Raw genomic sequence first — 19,423 nt, forward strand, 5'->3', positions numbered from 1 at the left:
AAAGTGTAATGCCCCAGGCTGTCAGGGACCAGGCACCAGAGCTCATTATTATTTTTTTTTTAAGATTTTATTTATTTATCATGAGAGACACATAGAGAGAGGCAGAGACACAGGCAGAGGAAGAAGCAGGCTCCATGCAGAGAGCCCAACATGGGACTCAATCCCAGGTCTCCAGGATCGCACCCTGGGCTGAAGGCAGGCGCTAAACCACTGAGCCACAGGGGCTGCCCCAGAGCTCCTTATGGATCAGAGAGAAAGAAAGGCTTACAGGAGAAACCTTGAAGGATCCTTCAGATTGCAATCCTGAAACTTAAGTACCCAGCTTGAGGCTGCAGTACTTCCCGGCTGTTATCCAGGAGTAGTGAGTTCAGAGTCTAATCGCCAAGGTGTGTATGGCCTCCTAATCTGATAAAGTCCTTGTATATATTGCGTTGTGCCTTTGGCCTTTGCTCTAATAATCCAGATTGAGTTCAATAAAGTATCCAAGTCCTTGTCCCGAGTTTTCCGTTCTCTTTCTCTCTCTCAAACACACATGCCCTCTTCCAGAATTTGGTTATGAGAGAAGTACAACCCATTTCCGTCCTCTGCTCACAGATTAGTGGCGCTACACCTTGTGCATTGTAACCACCTGTGGGGTTTTAGAAACTGCAACTGTCAGGACCCATCTCTGCAATAGCTTCGCAAGTGATTCTCAGGCAGAGCCAGAGGCAGCCACCTCCTGTGATCCCGAGTGTCCTGATTGTGAAGGGTACCTGATATGGTGACACGTGCTGCAGTTAGGTATCAGTGGGGTCTGGGTTGACGCGTTTTGAGGACCCGTCGTAGAGCAAACACTGTTCTAGGCTCTGCAAAAAGAAAAAAATGATATCTTTGGTTAGATTGACCCTGAGACTTGAGGACATCCAGCGCTTGGCTCTTGCAGGCCCCCTGCCCACGGCACACTCACCACACTACCTGTTCCAGAAGAGAGACGCATGCCCAGAACACCTGGAGTCATGCATACTCACCCTGTGCTGTCCATGAAGTTGCTCCTTCCAGACCGCTGTAAAAAGCAAGTTCTTTGGGGGAGCAACACCCGCCATGTCTGGGCTCACAATTGATTTGGTATCTTTTCCAGTTTTCCCTGGGTTGATCCAAGTTTTCCAGCTTCTGATTTCCTCTATTATACTTTTCTTTGATTCTTTGTCAGTATCCTATAGCAATAGCATATTAGGGTGCATTAATTAATTGGGTATTGACAGGTTTTTCTGTTTATTCTTTTAAAAACATTTTTACCTTTGCGTTTCTTTTTTGGATATATACTTAATAGTTGAAGCATAATGTACAGTGTTATATTAGTTTCAGGTACACAGTGTAATTTTTCATCAATTCTGTACATTACTCAGTGTTCATCATGGCAAGCGTACTCTTCATCCCCTTTGTTTTACCCATCCTCCCACCCACCTCCCCTGTTGCAACCGCCAGTTTGTTCTCTTTAAAAGGGTTGTATTTTTTTTTCCTTTGGTCTCTTTTAGTTTGTTCCTTTGTTCTGTTTCTTAAATTGCACATATGCAAAAGCATAGAGCATTTGTCTTTTTCTGACTTATTTCCTTTAGGTCAACAGTCTATTCCTATAGTCTGACTGACTATATTCTTTAGGTCAATCCATGTTGCAAATAGCAAGACCTTTTTTGTGGCTGAGTAATACTCCATTGTGTATGGAATCTTTAGCCATTCATCTGTGGATGGACACTTGGGCTGCTTGCATTATCTTGGCTGTTGTAAATGATGCTGCTATAAACATAGGAATACATGTATCTTTTTGCATTAGTGTTTTTGTTTTCTTTGGGTAAATACCCAATCATGGAATTATTGGATCATAAAATATTTTTAATTTTTTAAAGAACCCCCATACTATTTTCCACAGTGGCCGCTCCAGTTTGCGTTCCCACCAATGGTGTACAAGGATTCCTTTTTCTCCGTATCCTCACCAACACTTGTCATTTCCTGGGTTTTTTTAATTTTAACCATTCTGACAGGTGCAAGGTGGAAGCTCATTATACTTTTGATTTGCATTTCTGTGGTGATTAATGATGTTGAGCATCATTTCACATGTCTGTTGGCCATCTGTATGTCTTCCTTGAAAAAATGTCTACTCATGTCCTGCCCATTTTAATTGGATTATTTGTTTTTTTTTAATTTTTTAATTTAATTTTATTTATTTATGATAGGCACACAGTGAGAGAGAGAGAGAGGCAGAGACATAGGCAGAAGGGAGAAGCAGACTCCATGCACCCGGAGCCCAACATGGTATTCGATTCCGGGTCTCCAGGATTGTGCCCTGGGCCAAAGGCAGGCGCTAAACCGCTGTGCCACCCAGGGATCCCTTATTTGGGTTTTTTGGTGTTGAGTTGTAGGAGTTCTTTACATAGTTTGGATGTTATCCCTTTATTGTGCGTATCGTCTGCAAATATCTTCTCCCGGTCAGTAGGTTGCCTTTTTGTTTTATGGATGATCTCCTTTGCTATGCAAAAGCTTTTTGTTTTGATGTATACCCAATAGGTTATTTTTGTTTTTGTGTCCCTTGCCTCAGCAGACATATATAGTAAGAAGTTGCTATGGTCAATGTCAAAGAGGTTGCTGCCTGTGTTTTATAGAATTTTTATTGTTTCAGATCTCACATTTAGGTCTTTAATTCATTATTTCATTATTTTGCACGTAGCTCTCCAGTTATCCTGACACCATTTATTAAAGAGGCTGGCTTTTCCCCATTGTATACTCTTACCTCCTTTGTCATAGATTAATTGACCATATAATTATGGTTTTATTTCTGGGTTATCTGTTCTGTTCCATTGATTTCCATGTCTGTTTTTGTGCTAATACCATGCTATTTTGATTACTACAGCTTTGTAGAATATCTCGAAATCTGAGGTTGTGATACCAGCTTTGTTCTTTCTTAAGATTGTTTTGGCCATTTGGGGTCTTTTTTGGTTCCGTACAAATTTTAATATTATTTGTTCTAGTTCTGTGAAAAATTTTTTGGTCAAGATTGTATTAAATTTGTAGATTGCTTTGGGTAGTATGGACATCATAACAATATTGGTTCTTCCAATCCATGAGCATGGAATACCTTTCCATTTTTTTGTCTTTAAATTCTTTCATCAGTGTTTTAGAGTTTTCAGAATACAGGTCTTTTACTTCTTTGGTTCAGTTTATTCCTAGGTATTTTATTATTTTTAGTGCAATTATAAATGGGATTGTTTTCTTAATTTCTCTTTCTGCTACTTCATTATTAGTGTATAGAAGTACAACAGATTTCTGTATATTAATTTTGTATACTGAGACTTTACTGAATGTTTTTGATACTTGGCCTTTGTTTAGATGTAAGTAAATGATAAAGTTCCAACCTATCATTTTCACCAGTTCTTGGTATTATGAATAGTTGCCCTTAAAATCAAGGGCTGAGGATATCTTTTTTTTTTTTGGTGAGGATATCTTATTATCCACTCTGCTCTGTTTATAAATTTTAGACCTGCCTTTACTAATGCTTGAAAAATTATCTAGTAAATTCAGCTAGCAGACCTTGTCAGCAAAACCACTGAGACATGTTGATGACTTTACCTCCATTCAAGTGACCCTATGGGGTCTAACTTGTAAAGAGAGAACATTCAGAGTTAAATTTGCTTGTTTTGGGATGCCTGGGTGGCTCAGCGGTTGAGCATCTGCCTTTGGCTTGGTGTGATTCCAGGTCCGGGGATCAAGTCCCACATTGGGCTCCCTTCAAGGAGCCTGCGTTTCCCTCTGTGTCTCTTCCTCTCTCTGTGTGTCTCTCATGAATAAATAAATAAAATCTTAAAAAAAAAGAAAGAAAAATTGCTTGTTTCATCCTGTAGGATGTAGATTTTATAGCTCATCTGCTAAGCAAGATCCTTAACTATGAGAACTTTATGTGTACTGGCCATGGTGCCAATCCTAGCAAAACCCTTCACTCTGCCTTTCTCTGGTCACTCTTCTCATTCAAGATAATTGCAACCCATGCCTCAAAAACCAAGTTATTTAATTCTCACTCAATTTTAGTTTTAAGGTGAATCTGTGGAGCTACTTTTACTGTCTGTTCTACTCAGTTTAATTGTATTCAGCCACCTTCCCATCTAGATAAAGGGAGGTTTACCAGTAATTCATTTTTGGTTATATCTCTAATACACATGTTCACACCGCCACCTGCATATGGCCTTGATCATTTCTAGCTTTTGGCAAATTTCCTAATATATGACACAGAAAAGTCAAAATGAGGTAACAGTCAGGGGTTCTTTACCATGCTTGGGGGGCTTTTCAGGTGTGTTTGTTGGGCTCAGTAGCCATGGCTGGAGGATCATGATGTGGCTTCTGCTTCTTCAGTTTTCATATGCCCAGAGTCGAGCAAGGCATGTAGTAGGTGTTCAACAAATACATTTTGGGTGATTAATATGTTGAGGGTGTGTGTGTGTGTGTGTGTGTGTGTGTGTGTCTAACTGGAAAGAAATGAAGGGAGGATTACACTAAGGCATAGAAATGTTGGTGCTTTCAAACTATCATTTATTTAGGGAAAATTATAATTTGGCTGGCAAAGCCCCAGCAGTGTGCCTCATCATCACCCTCATGGTCACAGCTCATGTCTTCTCAATTTCTTGTGTGTTTATTAGCAAAGCCGTGCTGTTTAGCTGGATTTTTCCAAGTGTACAATGAAGTGATTTTTTTTTTTTTTTGTAAATCTGCAGTTGTGCAGACGTCATCCCCAGTTTTAGAGCATTTCCATTGCCTCGTTTGTACCTGTTTTGCAGGAACTCCATCATCTCTCCCTCAGCTCCAGGCAACTACTAATCTACTTTGTATTTTTCTAGATTTGCCTTTTCTGGACTTTTCATATAAACAGAATTGAATGTGCTTTTTCTTGCAGCTGGCTTCTTTTAGGCAGCATCTTAATTTTTCAGGTTCCTCCATGGTGAGGCATGTATCTTTAGCTTGTTCCTTTTTATTGCTAAGTAATACTCCATTGTACCAATATACCACATGTTGTTTATCCATTTTTCAGTTGATAGACATTGTGTTGTTTATTCTTTTTGGCTATTATGAATAATGCTGAAAATTCAGAAAAGTTATGTGCAGATCTTGGTGTATATGCATGTTTCCATTTCTCTTAGACCAAGAGGACTGGGATTGCTGGTTCCCAGTGCCAGAGAAGCTGCCATGCTGTTTTCTGAGGGGGCACATTCTGCATCCACACTGGCAGCCTACAGAGGGCTCCGCTGAGTCCCCTTCTCTGTTGTCCAATTATCCTCATTCTAGTAGGTATGAAGTTAGGGGTCTCACTGTGATTTTAATCTGCATTTCCCTAGTGACTTGCTGTTGAACATCTTTTCATGTGCTTTTTATTTTTTTTTTATTTTTTTTAGAAAAACTTAAGTTTCTTGTTTTTTTTTTAAATTTTTTTTAATTTTTATTTATTTATGATAGTCACAGAGAGAGAGAGAGAGAGAGAGAGAGAGAGAGAGGCAGAGACACAGGCAGAGGGAGAAGCAGGCTCCATGCACTGGGAGCCCGACGTGGGACTCGATCCCAGGTCTCCAGGATCACGCCCTGGGCCAAAGGCAGGCGCCAAACCGCTGCGCCACCCAGGGATCCCTTCATGTGCTTTTTAATCACTCATAACTTTTTTGGTGAATTATTCAAAACTTTTGCTCATATTTAAAACAGCTTTGTTTATAATTTACATACCATAAAGTTCACTCTTTTAAAGTACACAGGTCAGTGACTTTAATGTATTTACAGAGCTGTGTAAATATCTCCATAATCTAAATAAAGAACATTTTCATGACCAAAAAGAAACCCGGTTCCCGTGGGCAGTCACTCTCTTTCACCTTCCCCTAGCCCTTAGCAACTACTGATTGACCTTCTGTATCAGAAGATTTTTTATTCATTCATGAGAGACACACAGACGCAGAGACATAGGCAGAGGGAGAAGCAGGCTCCTTGCAGGGAACCGGATGAGGGACTCAATCTCCTGTGACCCCTCAGGATCATACCCTGAGCCAAAGGCAGATGCTCAACCATTGAGCCATCCAGGTGTCCCGAGTCAAACTGTTTTCCAAAGCAGCTGTGCCATTTACATTCCCACCAGCATTGAATGAAGGTTCTAGTTTCTCCACATCCTTGTCAACACTTGTTACTATCTCTTTTTGATTATAGCCATTCTAGTGGTTGGGAACTGTATCCCATTGTGGTTTTGATTTGCGTTTTTCTAATGACAAATGGTGGTAAATGTCTTTTTATGTACTTACTGGCTTTTTATATATCTTTGTTGGAGAATACACTATTCAAATCCTTTGCCCACTTAAAAACTTATGTCATCTTGTTGAAAGACTGCTTTGTATATTCTGGACATGTCTTTTTTATTTTTTATTTTTTTTAGGATTTTATTTATTTATTCATGAGAGACACAGAGAGAGAGAGAGAGAGGCAGAAACAGGCAGAGGGAGAAGCAGGCTCCATGCAGGGAGCCCTACACGGGACTTGGTCCCGGGTCACCAGGATCATGCCCTGGGCCAAGGCAGGAGCCAAACCGCTGAGCCACCCAGGGATCCCTGGATACATGTCTTTTAACAAAGGGATGACGGGCAGCCCGTGTGGCTCAGCGGTTTAGCGCCGCCTTTGGCCTAGGGTGTGATCCTGGAGACCCGGGATCAAGTCCTGCATCGGGCTCCCTGCATGGAGCCTGCTTCTCTCTCTGCCTGTGTTTCTGCCTCTCTCTCTCTCTCTCTCTCTCTGATAAATAAATAAAATCTTTAAAACAAAATAAAGGGATAATGTGCAAATATTTTCTCCAAGAATGTGGCTTGTCTTTTTACTTTCTTAATGGTGCCTTTCAAAGCCCCAAAATTTTAGATATTGATGAAGTCCAATTTTTCAATTTGTTTCCTTATAGATCAAGCTTTTGGTATCACATCTTCAAAATCTTGGCCTAAGATCACAGAGGTCTTGTCCTATGTTTCTCCTCTAAAAATTGTATGCTTTTAGTGCTTGCATTTGGCTCTCTGATCCCTTTTGTGTTAATATTTGTGTGTGGTATGTAGATAGGGCCCAAAGTTCCTCTTTTAGTGCATAGACATTGAATCGTGCCCATGCCATGTCTGATGAAGACTGTGCTTTCTCCATTGAGTTGTCTTGGCATCTTTGTCAAAAGTCAGTTCACCATAAACTTAAGGGTTTATTTCTGGATTCTCAGTGCTGTTCCATCGATCTGTGGTTTATCCCCATGCCACTACCACACCATCTGGATTAGTGTAGATTTTATTAAGTTTACATTAAGTTTTGAAATCTTTTTCATACATGGTTTGGTTTTTAGGGCTTCCTGGTTGTATTTTTCAGTTTTGTCTCCCCAGCTGGACTGAAAGCTCACTGAAGACCCAGCTCTGTCATTTCAGGTCACCCGACTTCACCAAGTTAGTTCAGGTTTGGGGATTTCATTTTTTGCATCTACAAAATAGAAATAAAATTCTTACTCTTCCTACATCATGGGGTTGTTACAAGGACCAAATGAAGTAACAAATGTGGAAAGACTCCTAAACTGTCGTTTTTATCATTGTGACCTGACCTATGTGGTAAGTCCATTTGTGTACCTGCTTTCCTGAAGATCTTGGCTTTAATCAGGATGTATCTTCAGTTTATAGAGGACATCATGAATCTCATGGGCCTATACGTGATCCTCATTAAGTCTACTCTGTTCTTTCATGGTTTTTAATTGGAAATATGAGCGTGGCGTTTCTTTGCTCTGTTTTCTTCCTCTAGGTCGCTAGCCCGCTTGAAATTTAGTTGTCACTCTTGCTTCTGACTGCTGTCTCAGAACGCTCCTCTTCCCCTAAGCCTCCTTGTTTCCCAGCCAGGCAAGGTGGGGTGTGTGGGCTGAGAAGCCCATATAAAGTAGTTTGATAAGTCTTCCAAAGGTGGTCACAGCTGAGTAAAACACAGCATCGAGCTGTAAGATCCATGTGCTGTGAGAGCGTGGAGTGCAGACGAGTCCTAACTTCTGGTCTCTGTCATTGACACTGTGTCAGGTTTCATTGTCCTGAACCTTCCAAGAAAGTGAGCCTCCCAAGAGTGCAAGGTCATTTTCCAAGTGACACTGTTATTGAAGAAGAATCTGTGCTTGATGGAAACCATGCTCTCTCTAAATGACAGTCTATAGGGCCTTATTAATCTTGCTGTTCCAGCTTTCATGGTTCTGTATTTAGGGCTGGTGGACATCCATATCAACCCCTCCAACAGAAGTAAGCTGCCTTTACTGAACTATACAGCCTTACTCAGCAAACTGTTCCTGGTAACTAGGACTCAGTTAACCAGCATATATATGCATTTCTTTTTTTTTTTTTTTAAGATTTTATTTATTATTTATTCATGATAGAGAGAGAGAGAGAGAGAGAGAGACAGGCAGAAGGAGAAGCAGGCTCCATGCAGGGAGCCCGACGTGGGACTCGATCCCGGGACTCCAGGATTGCGCCCTGGGCCAAAGCAGGTGCCAAACCGCTGAGCCACCCAGGGATCCCCAGCATATGCATTTCTAATACAAACGATCTTTAGAAAAAAAGACCATTAGTCAGTAAAAATCCCCACAATACCTTCTTAATGAAAGATTAGGGGTGCGCGTGCGTGCGTGTGTGTGTGTGTGTAGAGACTCACTATCAATGGCATTCTGAGTTCTAATGATTTATGTTGGCATTCTCCAGAGTATGTATGCTTAATTCATGTACTAGTGTATGTATTAAAAATGCTTAATTCAAGGTATTTAGTTTTTTTAAGAACATGCCATTTTCTTGCTGTGCTGATTGAGAGAATACGTGGTGCTTTTCTGTTGAGGTGTTTAGGAAGTTGGCATCTGTTTTTTTTTCCACATTCCTCTGGAGCATAGAGCGCAGGAACAGGTTTCCAGAGGTGACTGCATGTCTCAGCGGCTGAGCTGGCAGCGGGCCTGTACTCTGTGCACTCCTCCTCCTCTTCACTGGCTTACCAATGTGTTCCCGGTGCGTCCCTAAGATGTCCCCAGTCTGGTTCCTACAGTTCTGTTGATTCGTGAAGCCTGTGACACTCCTCCCTCCCCTACGCCCCACTCACTCATCCAACTGGGGCCCATCACTTCTAATAAAGGAAAAAGTCCACAGCAACAAAGGTGGGATCGTGCCTCCTCAGTGGAGGGCACCTTGGCTTTCGGAGACCTGCCAGACGTTTTTGTTCTGTCATTGAACCGACACAATATGTGTTTTATATTTTAATTTATGCATCTTATCAAATGTCTTCTCTCAGCCAACCATGTTCCTATTTCAACTGTTCTCTGGTGAGGTTGCTATTCGATTGATATTCAATTATTGTTAAGTAATGGGGTGTTTGTGTATACTCAGGATTTTAATTTTGTTTATACAGTACAAGTGTCTTCTTAGTTGGCTGGTAAATCTTCATCTGCCTTTATGAAGGCTGACATGTCCTCTCCAGGAGGGAGTAAAAGTGAACCATGTAACACAATCCCAGAGTTAAATGCCTCTGCAGGCTTCATTTTCCTTTGGCCCAGGCCAGTCCATAAAAACTGGACAATTTGCCAAGTAAGTGTACAGGTCAATAGCATACGCAGTCAGCTCTCAATAATCCACAGTAAATAGCAGACAACATGAATAATTTAATCCACTCAGCTGGTCCAGAGCTCCCAAGCAGGTAAGCCCCACATCCCCTAGAGGAGCCCAGCTCTTACCGACTACCTAGGTACCAGCATGACTCCCCCTTTCGCCTGCCATTGGGTGTGAGGACCCAATTCCCCAACCACCTGAGCCACTTAAAGAATGTCAGCTTGTCGCCATAGATGATCACAAGTCTGCTGATTTTACTGTGCCAAATGTTATTGACTCCACACAGAAACGGTATAGAATGTACTTCCACGGTGTTTTAGGTTTCATCCAGAAAGTATGGGTTCTAGCTCAGAGTCACCCATCTGTGCCCCTTTGCTTTTCTTTTGGCATGTCTGATGTTATTCAGAAAGGAGCGGGGACATAACATTGCTGTCAGGCAGCTGTGGTGGTACTGATGGGGGAGGTTGAAGCCTGTGTATAAGATGACGTGGGGCATATTGGATATTTCCGCTTTTTCCCTTTAGTCCAGATTGTGGGAAGTTGGCAGTAAACCAGTTTTACACACTGTGCTTATGTTTACAGTGTGAAGATTGGTTACATCCTGAATAACCGGAGGTCTAGGTCCTTGATCTTCCTCACTGTGTTCATCTGTGTGGGCAGAGGCACAGAAGGCTGCATTCTTTGCAAAGATTTTGAAGATGACGAGTAGGATTCCTTCAGTGTTCAGGAGAAGAAGGATTGGATGTTCTCCGATAGACCGGGAAACTACACAGATGTCAAAGAGAGGTTAATGAGGGAGCGGGGAGAACCCTCCCAGGTGAAGAAGAACACTCAGAAGGCTCCAGGACTGGGGCAGCTGCTTCACACACAGAAGACTCGGGGGCGGCAGAGGATTCCCACCTCTCTTGGACCTGCCACCTGCGTGACTCTGCCATGCCACGTGGCCACTGGGCCTGCTCCACAAGGGTCAGTTTCTCCCGTGCAGATGTGCTGGCTGAGCCACGGAAGGAAGCCTTCTGCTGTGGGGGCCACTTGGCTTTGCAGGTCTTTTTTTTTTAAGATTTTATTTATTTATTTATTTTTTAAAAGATTTATTTATTTGTTTATTCATGAGAGATACACACACACACACAGAGGCAGAGACACAGGCAGAGGGAGAAGTGGCCTCCATGCAGGGAGCCCGATGTGGGACTCGATCCTGGGTATCCAAGATCAGGCCTTGGGCTGAAGGCAGTGCTAAACCGCTGAGCCACCCCGGCTGCCCAAGATTTTATTTATTTATTCATGAGAGGCACAGAGAGAGAGAGAGAGGCAGAGACACAGGCAGAGGGAGAAGCAGGCTCATGCACTGAGCCCAACATGGGACATGATCTCAGGTCTCCAGAATCACACCCCAGGCTGAAGGCATCACTAAACCACTGAGCCACCGGGGCTGCCCTATAGGTATTTTTTTATGGTTTATTTTAAGAGGGATGCTGACAGTTTAGAAACTCTGCCACAGAGTGTGTGGGATAGGAAGAGTCTGGAAAGCATCTCAAGTGTGGGATAGTGAAAGGCAGTAGGAATGGTTGGTTGGAGAGGAAGCCTCAGAAGTACCTGAGTGCGATCTGCAAACATCTGGAAGGATGTTTATCTCCTGCATGAGGGACTATTTATTTTATGTTGCTCAAGAGGGAAAAATTAGAATCAGTGGGTGGAGATTATGGAAAAGCAATTTGGCTTAAATCAGTATTTCTTGAAGTGTGGTATACGTACCACCAGGGGTATGAGAGATTTTTTTTTCCTTCATTTTTAAAAACCTTATTTCAAAATAGTTACAGATTTATAGAAAGGTTTCAAAGATATATAGAGAGAATTTAGGTATAGCCTTCAGCTAAACAACTTACGTAATCATAGTACAGCGAGCAAACCGTGAAATTAGCACTGGTGCGGCCCTGTTAACTCAACTGCACCCGACTCCCATCTCGCCAGTTTGCCCACTAACAGCCTTTCTCAGACCCTGACGGGATCCAGGGTCCACATTGCACAGACTCCTAGTGCTTCTTGGTCTCCTCGGTCGCTTGTGACCTTGACACTTCTGATGAATAGTGGGCAGCTGTTTTGTAGAGTGTCTCTCAACGAGGGTTGTCTAACGTTTTCTGTGATCAGATGAAGGCCGTGCATTTGGCATGCAGGCCGCAGAGGTGACGTCCCGCCTTCTCAGTGCATCAGATCCGGACATCACGGCATCACCATGCTGGTCATGACTGCCGTTGGTGACCTTGTCACTCCATGAAGGTGATTTCATCCACTGTAAAGCCACTGTCTTTTTCTTCCTAGTTAATAAAAGTTTGGAGGAGATGCTTTGAGGCTGTGCCAGTATCCTGTTTCTCCTTAAACTTGCTCACTGATTTTAGCCTCTATGGGTAAATCTTGTTTGAAATGACATTTACTTAATGGTGCTTTTGTATTTTCCTTATTCCTCTTTCATTTGCTAATTAGAATTCATCTAAAAAGAACACTATACGCCCACCCCCCACCCCAGTTGTGTATTCATTTGTTGACACCGTGGTCAGACTCACAGGTACACAGGTTGTTCTCTGCCTCGCAATCCACTGCTGTTGTTACTTATTCCATTGCCCATGTTGTTCCAGCTTTGGCGATGGGGTACTCCTTCAGGATGGGGCGCCTCTGTCTTTTTGATGTGTCCTCATCCTTTTTTTAAAAAAACTTCCTTATTTGGGGTGACACAAAATGTCTCAGGCTCATCTTGCACTGTCCCCGTTCCGTGCCTGAACTAACCCCTCTCCATGGAGCCTAGATCCCTTCAGCGGGAGGATGGTAGCTAGAAAGCAGTATCTGTGTGCTGGGTGTAGTCTCGCTACTACTAGGATGCCACCATCTCAGTAGACACAGCTAGAAGTGTACGTATTGGCGTATGTATATGCACTAGTGTATATTTTTATTTACACTTCCTATTATGTGCACATGCACACGTCTGTATGTGGTTCCGTGCTGCTGTCTGGATATGTATTGAAAACTGGGCATTCATGCTAATACTTCCAGTCCTGATCCAGCCCCACTGGGTTCTTTTTTTTTTTTTTTTTTTTTTAAGGATTTATTTATTGGATGGGGGAGGGGGAGAGAGAGATTCTCATGCAGACTCCACGCCCAGCGTAGAGCCTAACGTGGGGGCTCCATCTCATGACCCTGAGATCACGACCTAAACTGAAATCAAGAGTCAGATGCTCAACCAGCTGAGCCACCCAGTCCCCCTCGACCCCATCTTTAATAGCCTCTTCCTTCCTTATTTGTAACTTAACCTTTTCAACACAGAGAAACCTGGCTCTCCTTAGTTACCACATATTTACTTACTTATTTAATCCTGGTATGCCAATAAAATAGTTTCAAAATTGCTAATCTTCGAGAAACAGATTTGCTGACTAGATTCAGTATTTCCAGTCTTAGAAATAGTACTTTTCAGAGTGAATGAGGATAGTTCTGTATTTCAATGTAGCTAGGTTATTTATTTGTAAAATATTTTTATTTGCTATTTTTTGTGTTCCATTTGGGTCTTCTCTCTCTGACATCCTGGTTGATTTAAATTTGGTACTCACTTTTGGGCAGGTGAAACGTTACTGTGGTTCTAAGACTAGAGCTTCCAAAGAACTTGTACCAAGTGTCTGTCCCCACTTTATACCTGTTGTCCCCCTTCTCTCTGACCTTTTCCCACCCACTCTCCGCAGGAAACCAGTGTCTTTAGTTCCTGGCATATCCTCCTGTGTTTCTTTTGTACAGATGAGCAGACAGGTTTGTGTTTTCTCAGACTCCTTCTTTCTTACATGGAGGGCAGCATTGCACATGTTTTTTGCACTTGGTCACTTCCCCGTATGCCCTGGAAATCACTGCGAGCCCGTCCACAGAGGACTTCCTCTGGTTTTCTCAGCTGCCTGGAGCTGCGTTGCTTGGACGTACCATGCTTCTCCAGCCATTCTCCTGCCTGTGCCCATTTAGGTGGTTTCCAGTATCTTCCAGCCTAACCAGTGCTACAGTGAGTAACCTTGTACAGCCTTTTTTCCCCCACATTGTTGTGGATGTGCCTTTTGGGTAGGTTCCTACAGGTGTATTTTCTGGGTTAAAAAGTCTCTGTAGCTTTTGTTAGGTATCACAAGTTTCCTGCAAAATTTGAAGTGCAGGAGAGGCCCATTTCCCTACAGCCTTGTGGGTAGAGTCTGCATCACACTTCAGCATCTTGCCAAGCTTATGGAAGACAAGTGACAAGTGGGGTCTTTTCCTTTGATCTTCTCTAAACGTGAGTGAGCTTGAACTTGTAAACTTGTTTGTTGTCTGTTCATGTCTTTTTCCCATTTTTCTTTTGTGCGTTTGTTCCTTTGTTTCATATATTTAGGGTGGTAGCCTTTTTTCTGTGGTATAGGCTGCAAATAATATCCTCCAGTTTGTCTATTATCTTCTATTTTGTCTAGGACACTGTTTTGTTTCATTTTGCCCTGCAGACATTTTGGTTTTTATGTAGTCAAATTTATCAACTTCTGTTTCGTTGCTTCTGGATGTGGAGTCATTGTGAGAAAGTCTCCCTCTACCACCAATGGCTCACCCATGTTTTCTTCCAGGAATTCTATAGTTTCATTTTCTTCCATTCTTAGAACCTTGATCTATTTGAGGTTATTCTTATATACAATACAAAGTACATGTCTGATTTCATCTTTTTCCAAATGGCTACCCAGTTGTCCCAGCACTATGTATTTATTAAAAGGTCCATGTTTATCACAGTGACTTGTGATAGCAAATTTCCATATACATTCAGGTTTATTTCTGAACTTTTTATTCAGTCCCATTTGCCTATTTGTCTATTAATTATAGAGTCTTAATAGTATAATGTCCAGTAGGCTTAATTTTATTTTTTTATTTTTATTGGTTAAAATATTAATTTAATGAATTTTTTTCTGATTATTGCTTTAAAAGCATTCCACAGATTCTGATTTATTCCCTCAGGGTTTTCTTGGCTATTCTTGCATGTTTGTTTTTCCACGTGACCTTTAGTATCAACTTTTGTAAGTCTGTACCATAGTCCCTTGGTATTTTTATTGGCATTACATTGACTTTATAAATTAACTTAGGGACAGCTGTCATCTTTTTAATGTTAAGTCATCCTAACCAACAATAGGAGATGCCTTTTCATTTGTTCATTTCTGCTTTCATATCTTGCAAGAATGTTTTAAATTCTCCTTGTATAGGTTGGGTGCAATTCCTATTAAATTTATTCCTAAACATTTAATCTTCCCTGTTGTAATTATCTAAAATGAGGTTTTTTCTAACATCTTATTATTTTATATTTCAAGGCAATTTTTGTATGTTAACTTTGTGTCCTATTATTCAATTGATTCTTTTATTGTTTGGGTTGTTTTATCATTGATTCTCTGGGGGTTTCCAGATATATATTATGATATCATCTACAAATAGTGATAGTTTTACTTCCTTACCCATTCTTATGCCTTGGCTTGATTTATCTTTTGTAATTATATAGGGTAATGTAATACCTCTAGGGTAGGGCAGTGGTAAGCAGAAATGGAGACCATGCATCCTTGCTTTGATTTTAGTGGAAATGCCACCAGTCTTTTCCCATTAAATAAAGCTATTGGCATTAGGAATAAAGTATGTATGTTTTGTCATGTTAAGAATATAACTCTTGGGGCATCTGGGTGGCTCTGTCAGTTAAGTGTCTGGCTTTAGCTCAGGCCATGATCCCAGTCCTGGGATCAAGCCCCCCATCAGGCTCTCCACTCAGCTGGAATCCTGCTTCTCCCTCTGCTTGCTGCTCCCCCTGCTTGTGCGTGCTCTCTCTCTGTCAAATAAATAAATAAAATCGAAAAAAAAAAGAAAAAAGAATATAAACTCTCAATTTCTTTTTTCTGTAATTGTTATAAGTAGGATTTAAATTTTGTCAAAGGATTTTTTTCAGTATCTGGGTAGATAATTGTACATCTTTTCCTTAGGTTAATTAATATGAGGAATGATACTGGATTTCAAATATTGAACCCAGCTTTCATTTCTGGAAAAAATCCTACTTGGTCATGGTGTGTGACTTCTTCCTGTGGTGCTAGATTCTGTTTGTTAATGTTTTATTTAATATTTCTGCATTGATATTTGTGAAGGATACTGGTCCATGGTTTTTTTTCTTTGTTCTTCTTTATCTGGTGTTATCAGCATTACACTTGCTTCATGAAAGGACTTGGGGACTTTCCATCCTCATCAGTGCTCTGGAGCAGTTTATGTAGAGCACCGAACTGTCTGGTCTTGAGGGTTTGGTAGAAGCCTCTGTGAAGCTGTCTGTCCTGGTGCTTCTTGGGGACGTGCCTGCTTAGGAACCTTTGTCTTCTCTGGCTGTCGTCTGGTTCAGCTCTCTAACTACAGTGGGTCCAGTCTTGGTCATGACCTTCTGAGTTCCTTGGGAAGTTGTCCGTGTCAGTGACATGTTAAGTCTGTTTGCATAGAGGTCTATAAGGAGTCTCTTAGGATGTTTTAGATTTCTTGTTTTATTGGTCACTTCCCTGTGTCATTTCTTATTTTATATATTTATGCTTTCTCCTCTTTTTTTCTTGATCAAGTAGCTGGTAGGTTGTCTACCCTGCTAATTTCCACCCCAACTCCCGCAAAAAACCCGTAAGACTTAGAATTACTAGTTAGCACTGCTGTTTTTAATGGAAAACCTACCCTCCTTAGTCAGATTTTCCCTCAATTGTTTCTTTCTTGAATTTTCTTTTGGGTCACTGTTCTTCTTTCTCTAGTGTTTATGAGCTAAGGCTTATTGACAGGGTAATTTTATTTTTTCATTTTTTTATTGGTAAAAATATTAATATAATGAATTTTTTCTCTGATTATTGGTTTATTTTTTTAATATTTTATTTATTTATTCATGAGAGACACACAGAGAGGCAAAGACATAGGCAGAGGGAGAAGCAGGCTCCCTACGGGGATCCCAATGCAGGACTTGATCTCAGGACCCCAGGATCACAACCTGAGCCAAAGGCAGACATTCAACCACCCAGGTGGTGACCCAACTACCCAGGCGAGCCACCCAGGTCCCCCTGATTACTGCTTGTAAATGCATTCCATAGATTCTGATATGTAGTGTTTTCTGCGTAATTATTTTTTAAAAATTCTATACTTTTAGTTTGTCCTCTTTCACTAAGAGTCAGTAATAGAATTTTTAAATATCTAAGTAGAAGTGTCTTTCTGTTTTGTTGTTGTTGTCGTTGTTAATAATGTTTACTTTTATTGCATTGTGATCAGAAAATATTATTTGCAGTATTTCTATCTTATGGAAATTGTTAATGTTTTCTTTGTGCCCTAATATATGATGATTTGTAGGGAGGTGCTATAAATTCTTGAGCAAAATATGTGTTCTCTATTATCAGAGTGTAGACTTCACTATATATGTATAAACTCTACCTTGGTTGATGGCGTTGCTTAGATCCTAATTTATTTCTTGTGCACTTGCTCTGCCTTGTATGGACATGGTGTATTCGATCTCCCATTTTTAACATATGCCTCTACACATCTCCTTTGGTGTCCTGTTACTTCTGCTTCGTAAAGGTGGTAATTGTATTTCCTGGTGCCTAGGTGTACATGAGCATCATCTCTTCATTGCAGGCTGAGGCTTTTAACATTAAATACATCCTCTTGTGTTTTACACTTTGGGACTTGAATTCTACTTGGTCTGCTTCTCTCTTTTTGTTTCATTTACTTTCGTCCAGCCTTTCACATTTTTAGCCTTTCTAGAATGACTGTTTTAGGTATGTCTCTTGTATACAGCATACAATTGGGTCTTGTTCTGTGAGCCCAATCAAGAACCTTTTTCTTTAAATAGGTAAATTAAGGCTATTAATATTTATATAACCTAAGGAAAAAATGTACAATTATCTACCCAGATACTGAAAAAATCCTTTGACAAAATTTAAATCCTACTTATAACAATTACAGAAAATAGAAATTGAGAGTTTATATTCTTTTTCTTTTTTTTTTTTTTTTAGATTTTATTTATTTATTGGACAGAGATGCGCTTTGGCGTTTCTTCATGTTTGTATGGATTTCTCACCCCTTTACTGTGCCTGTCTCTGTTCTGTAGACTTTCCTCTTGGCCTGGCTCGCCGGAGTTTATGACGGCAGGTGTGAGCTGGGGGCACAAGGGGCACATGCCAGGACCTAGTGGCTTTTCTCTTACCTTTTTCTTTGTATTTCACATTCTCTGACTTCATGTTATGACTGGAACATGGTTTGAAGTAGAATTTGTAGTTTCGTTTGGGGGTAACCATAAGAAAGGCAGTGACTGCCTCACCTGCCTTGTCTTCAGCCTCTAGGAGGTCAAGCACTGACCTGAGAAATTCTTCTCAGTGGTCTGGGGGGGCATGGAGTTCAGCATTTTCCAGTTTAATCTCAAAATGCCGTGTAGTCTTTAAGGTGTGTAAAGACAGTAAAACTAGCACTCTAAACCCATGGTATATTGAGTGAATCCAGTAATTAAAAAAAGAAAAAAGACAAGTCAATTTAGAAAATACAAATAAGTATAGATAAGAAACAGATTTGGTATAAACCATGATGATGGTTTGCAGGAGACCAGAGAAGCAGAGGGAGCTGCCGTGCAAGGGCTGTGTTTTCTGACTTGGTGGGAGCTGTCCAGCAGCAGGGCCTGCAGGCGGGCCTGGGGACAACGGATGGACTTCACGACCACTTGCAGAGGTCTTCCTACTTCTCAACTTTGTGTCCCTGAAAACACTATTACCCTTCACAATGCTCAGTCTTGTTTTTTTTTTTTTTTCTTTTTTTAAGATTTTATCTATTTATTCATGAGAGGCACACAGAGAGAGAGACAGAGAGAGAGAGAGACAGACAGACAGACAGACAGATGCAGAGACACAGGCATAGGGAGAAGTAGGCTCCACGCAGGGAGCCTGACATGGGACTGTATCCCAGGTCTCCAGGATCACAACCTGGGCCGAAGGCGGTGCTAATCCACTGAGCCACCGGGACTGCTCAAAGTCTTAGTATTTTGAGAGTGAAAAAAATTTTTTTTCCTTTAGCATTAGAGGATTGCTTTTGTGATTTATCTTCTTTAGAAGGTTCACAGGGAAGCAGAAACCAAGTGCTAACTTTCCCAAAGGTTATTAGTTATGGAGCATGTGTGCAACCTGAAAATAAGTAAAATTAATTTGCTCTTCAGTGTCAGTAAGACAAAGAATTACTTACATGTGAATTGTTTATATTGTATTAAGAAAGCATGTAACTCGAAACTAGGCAAAATGTGTTGAAGCATAGAGCTAGTTTCTTGAACAAAATTGATAGGTTTTGTATATTTCCAATATCACAATAGTTTATTATAAGAGTTGTGACCAAAATTGTTTAAAATGTCTATATTAAATCTATAAAGTGAGGTAAACCCCAAACATTGCTAGAAATAATGAGGTTAAATGTAACTGATGGAACGTGTTCCTGAAAGACGATGTTTAAAGTCACCCCTCAAACGTCCTATAAACTCATCCAGCTCCACAGGGGTCTGTGTTTGCAGCTGAAGTTTGCAGAAGGCAAATCCAATTAGTGCCGAGTGCTCCAGGAGCCTCCTCAAGTGACGTTTGGTGTCTTTCAGAAACGGGCATGCAGGAGAGGAGAAGCAGCCGGGCCAGAGTGGGGCCGAGCCCCTGTGAAGCTCAGTGCCCCAGTGTCCTGCAGCGGCGAGGGGCTGCCACGTGTGGGGGTAGGTTCCTGTTCCCACTAGGCCAGCTATGACCCATTTAAATATTTTA

At 41.2% G+C, this 19,423-nt stretch overlaps 1 protein-coding gene across 16 annotated transcripts in view; it reads left to right on the plus strand.

Annotated features, from left to right (window-relative positions):
• Positions 1–19,423, plus strand: part of C29H10orf143 (chromosome 29 C10orf143 homolog) — a 96,569-nt gene that overhangs the window by 2,092 nt on the left and 75,054 nt on the right. For 11 of the 16 annotated variants that reach the window (XR_013367655.1, XR_013367644.1, XR_013367656.1 and 8 more), the window contains one exon: positions 19,267–19,374. Coding sequence is in view for 1 of the 16 variants with exons in the window: in XM_077877183.1 (XP_077733309.1) it covers positions 19,267–19,374 (108 nt within the window). In the remaining 15 variants the exon portion in view is untranslated. Of the gene's footprint in view, positions 1–10,208; positions 10,671–19,266; positions 19,375–19,423 lie in introns of all 16 variants that reach the window. The other 5 variants (XR_013367647.1, XR_013367648.1, XR_013367646.1 and 2 more) reach the window with 2 other exon arrangements.

The sequence above is a fragment of the Canis aureus genome, chromosome 29, assembly GCF_053574225.1.
Source record: "Canis aureus isolate CA01 chromosome 29, VMU_Caureus_v.1.0, whole genome shotgun sequence".
Classification (NCBI taxonomy): Eukaryota; Metazoa; Chordata; class Mammalia; order Carnivora; family Canidae; genus Canis; species Canis aureus.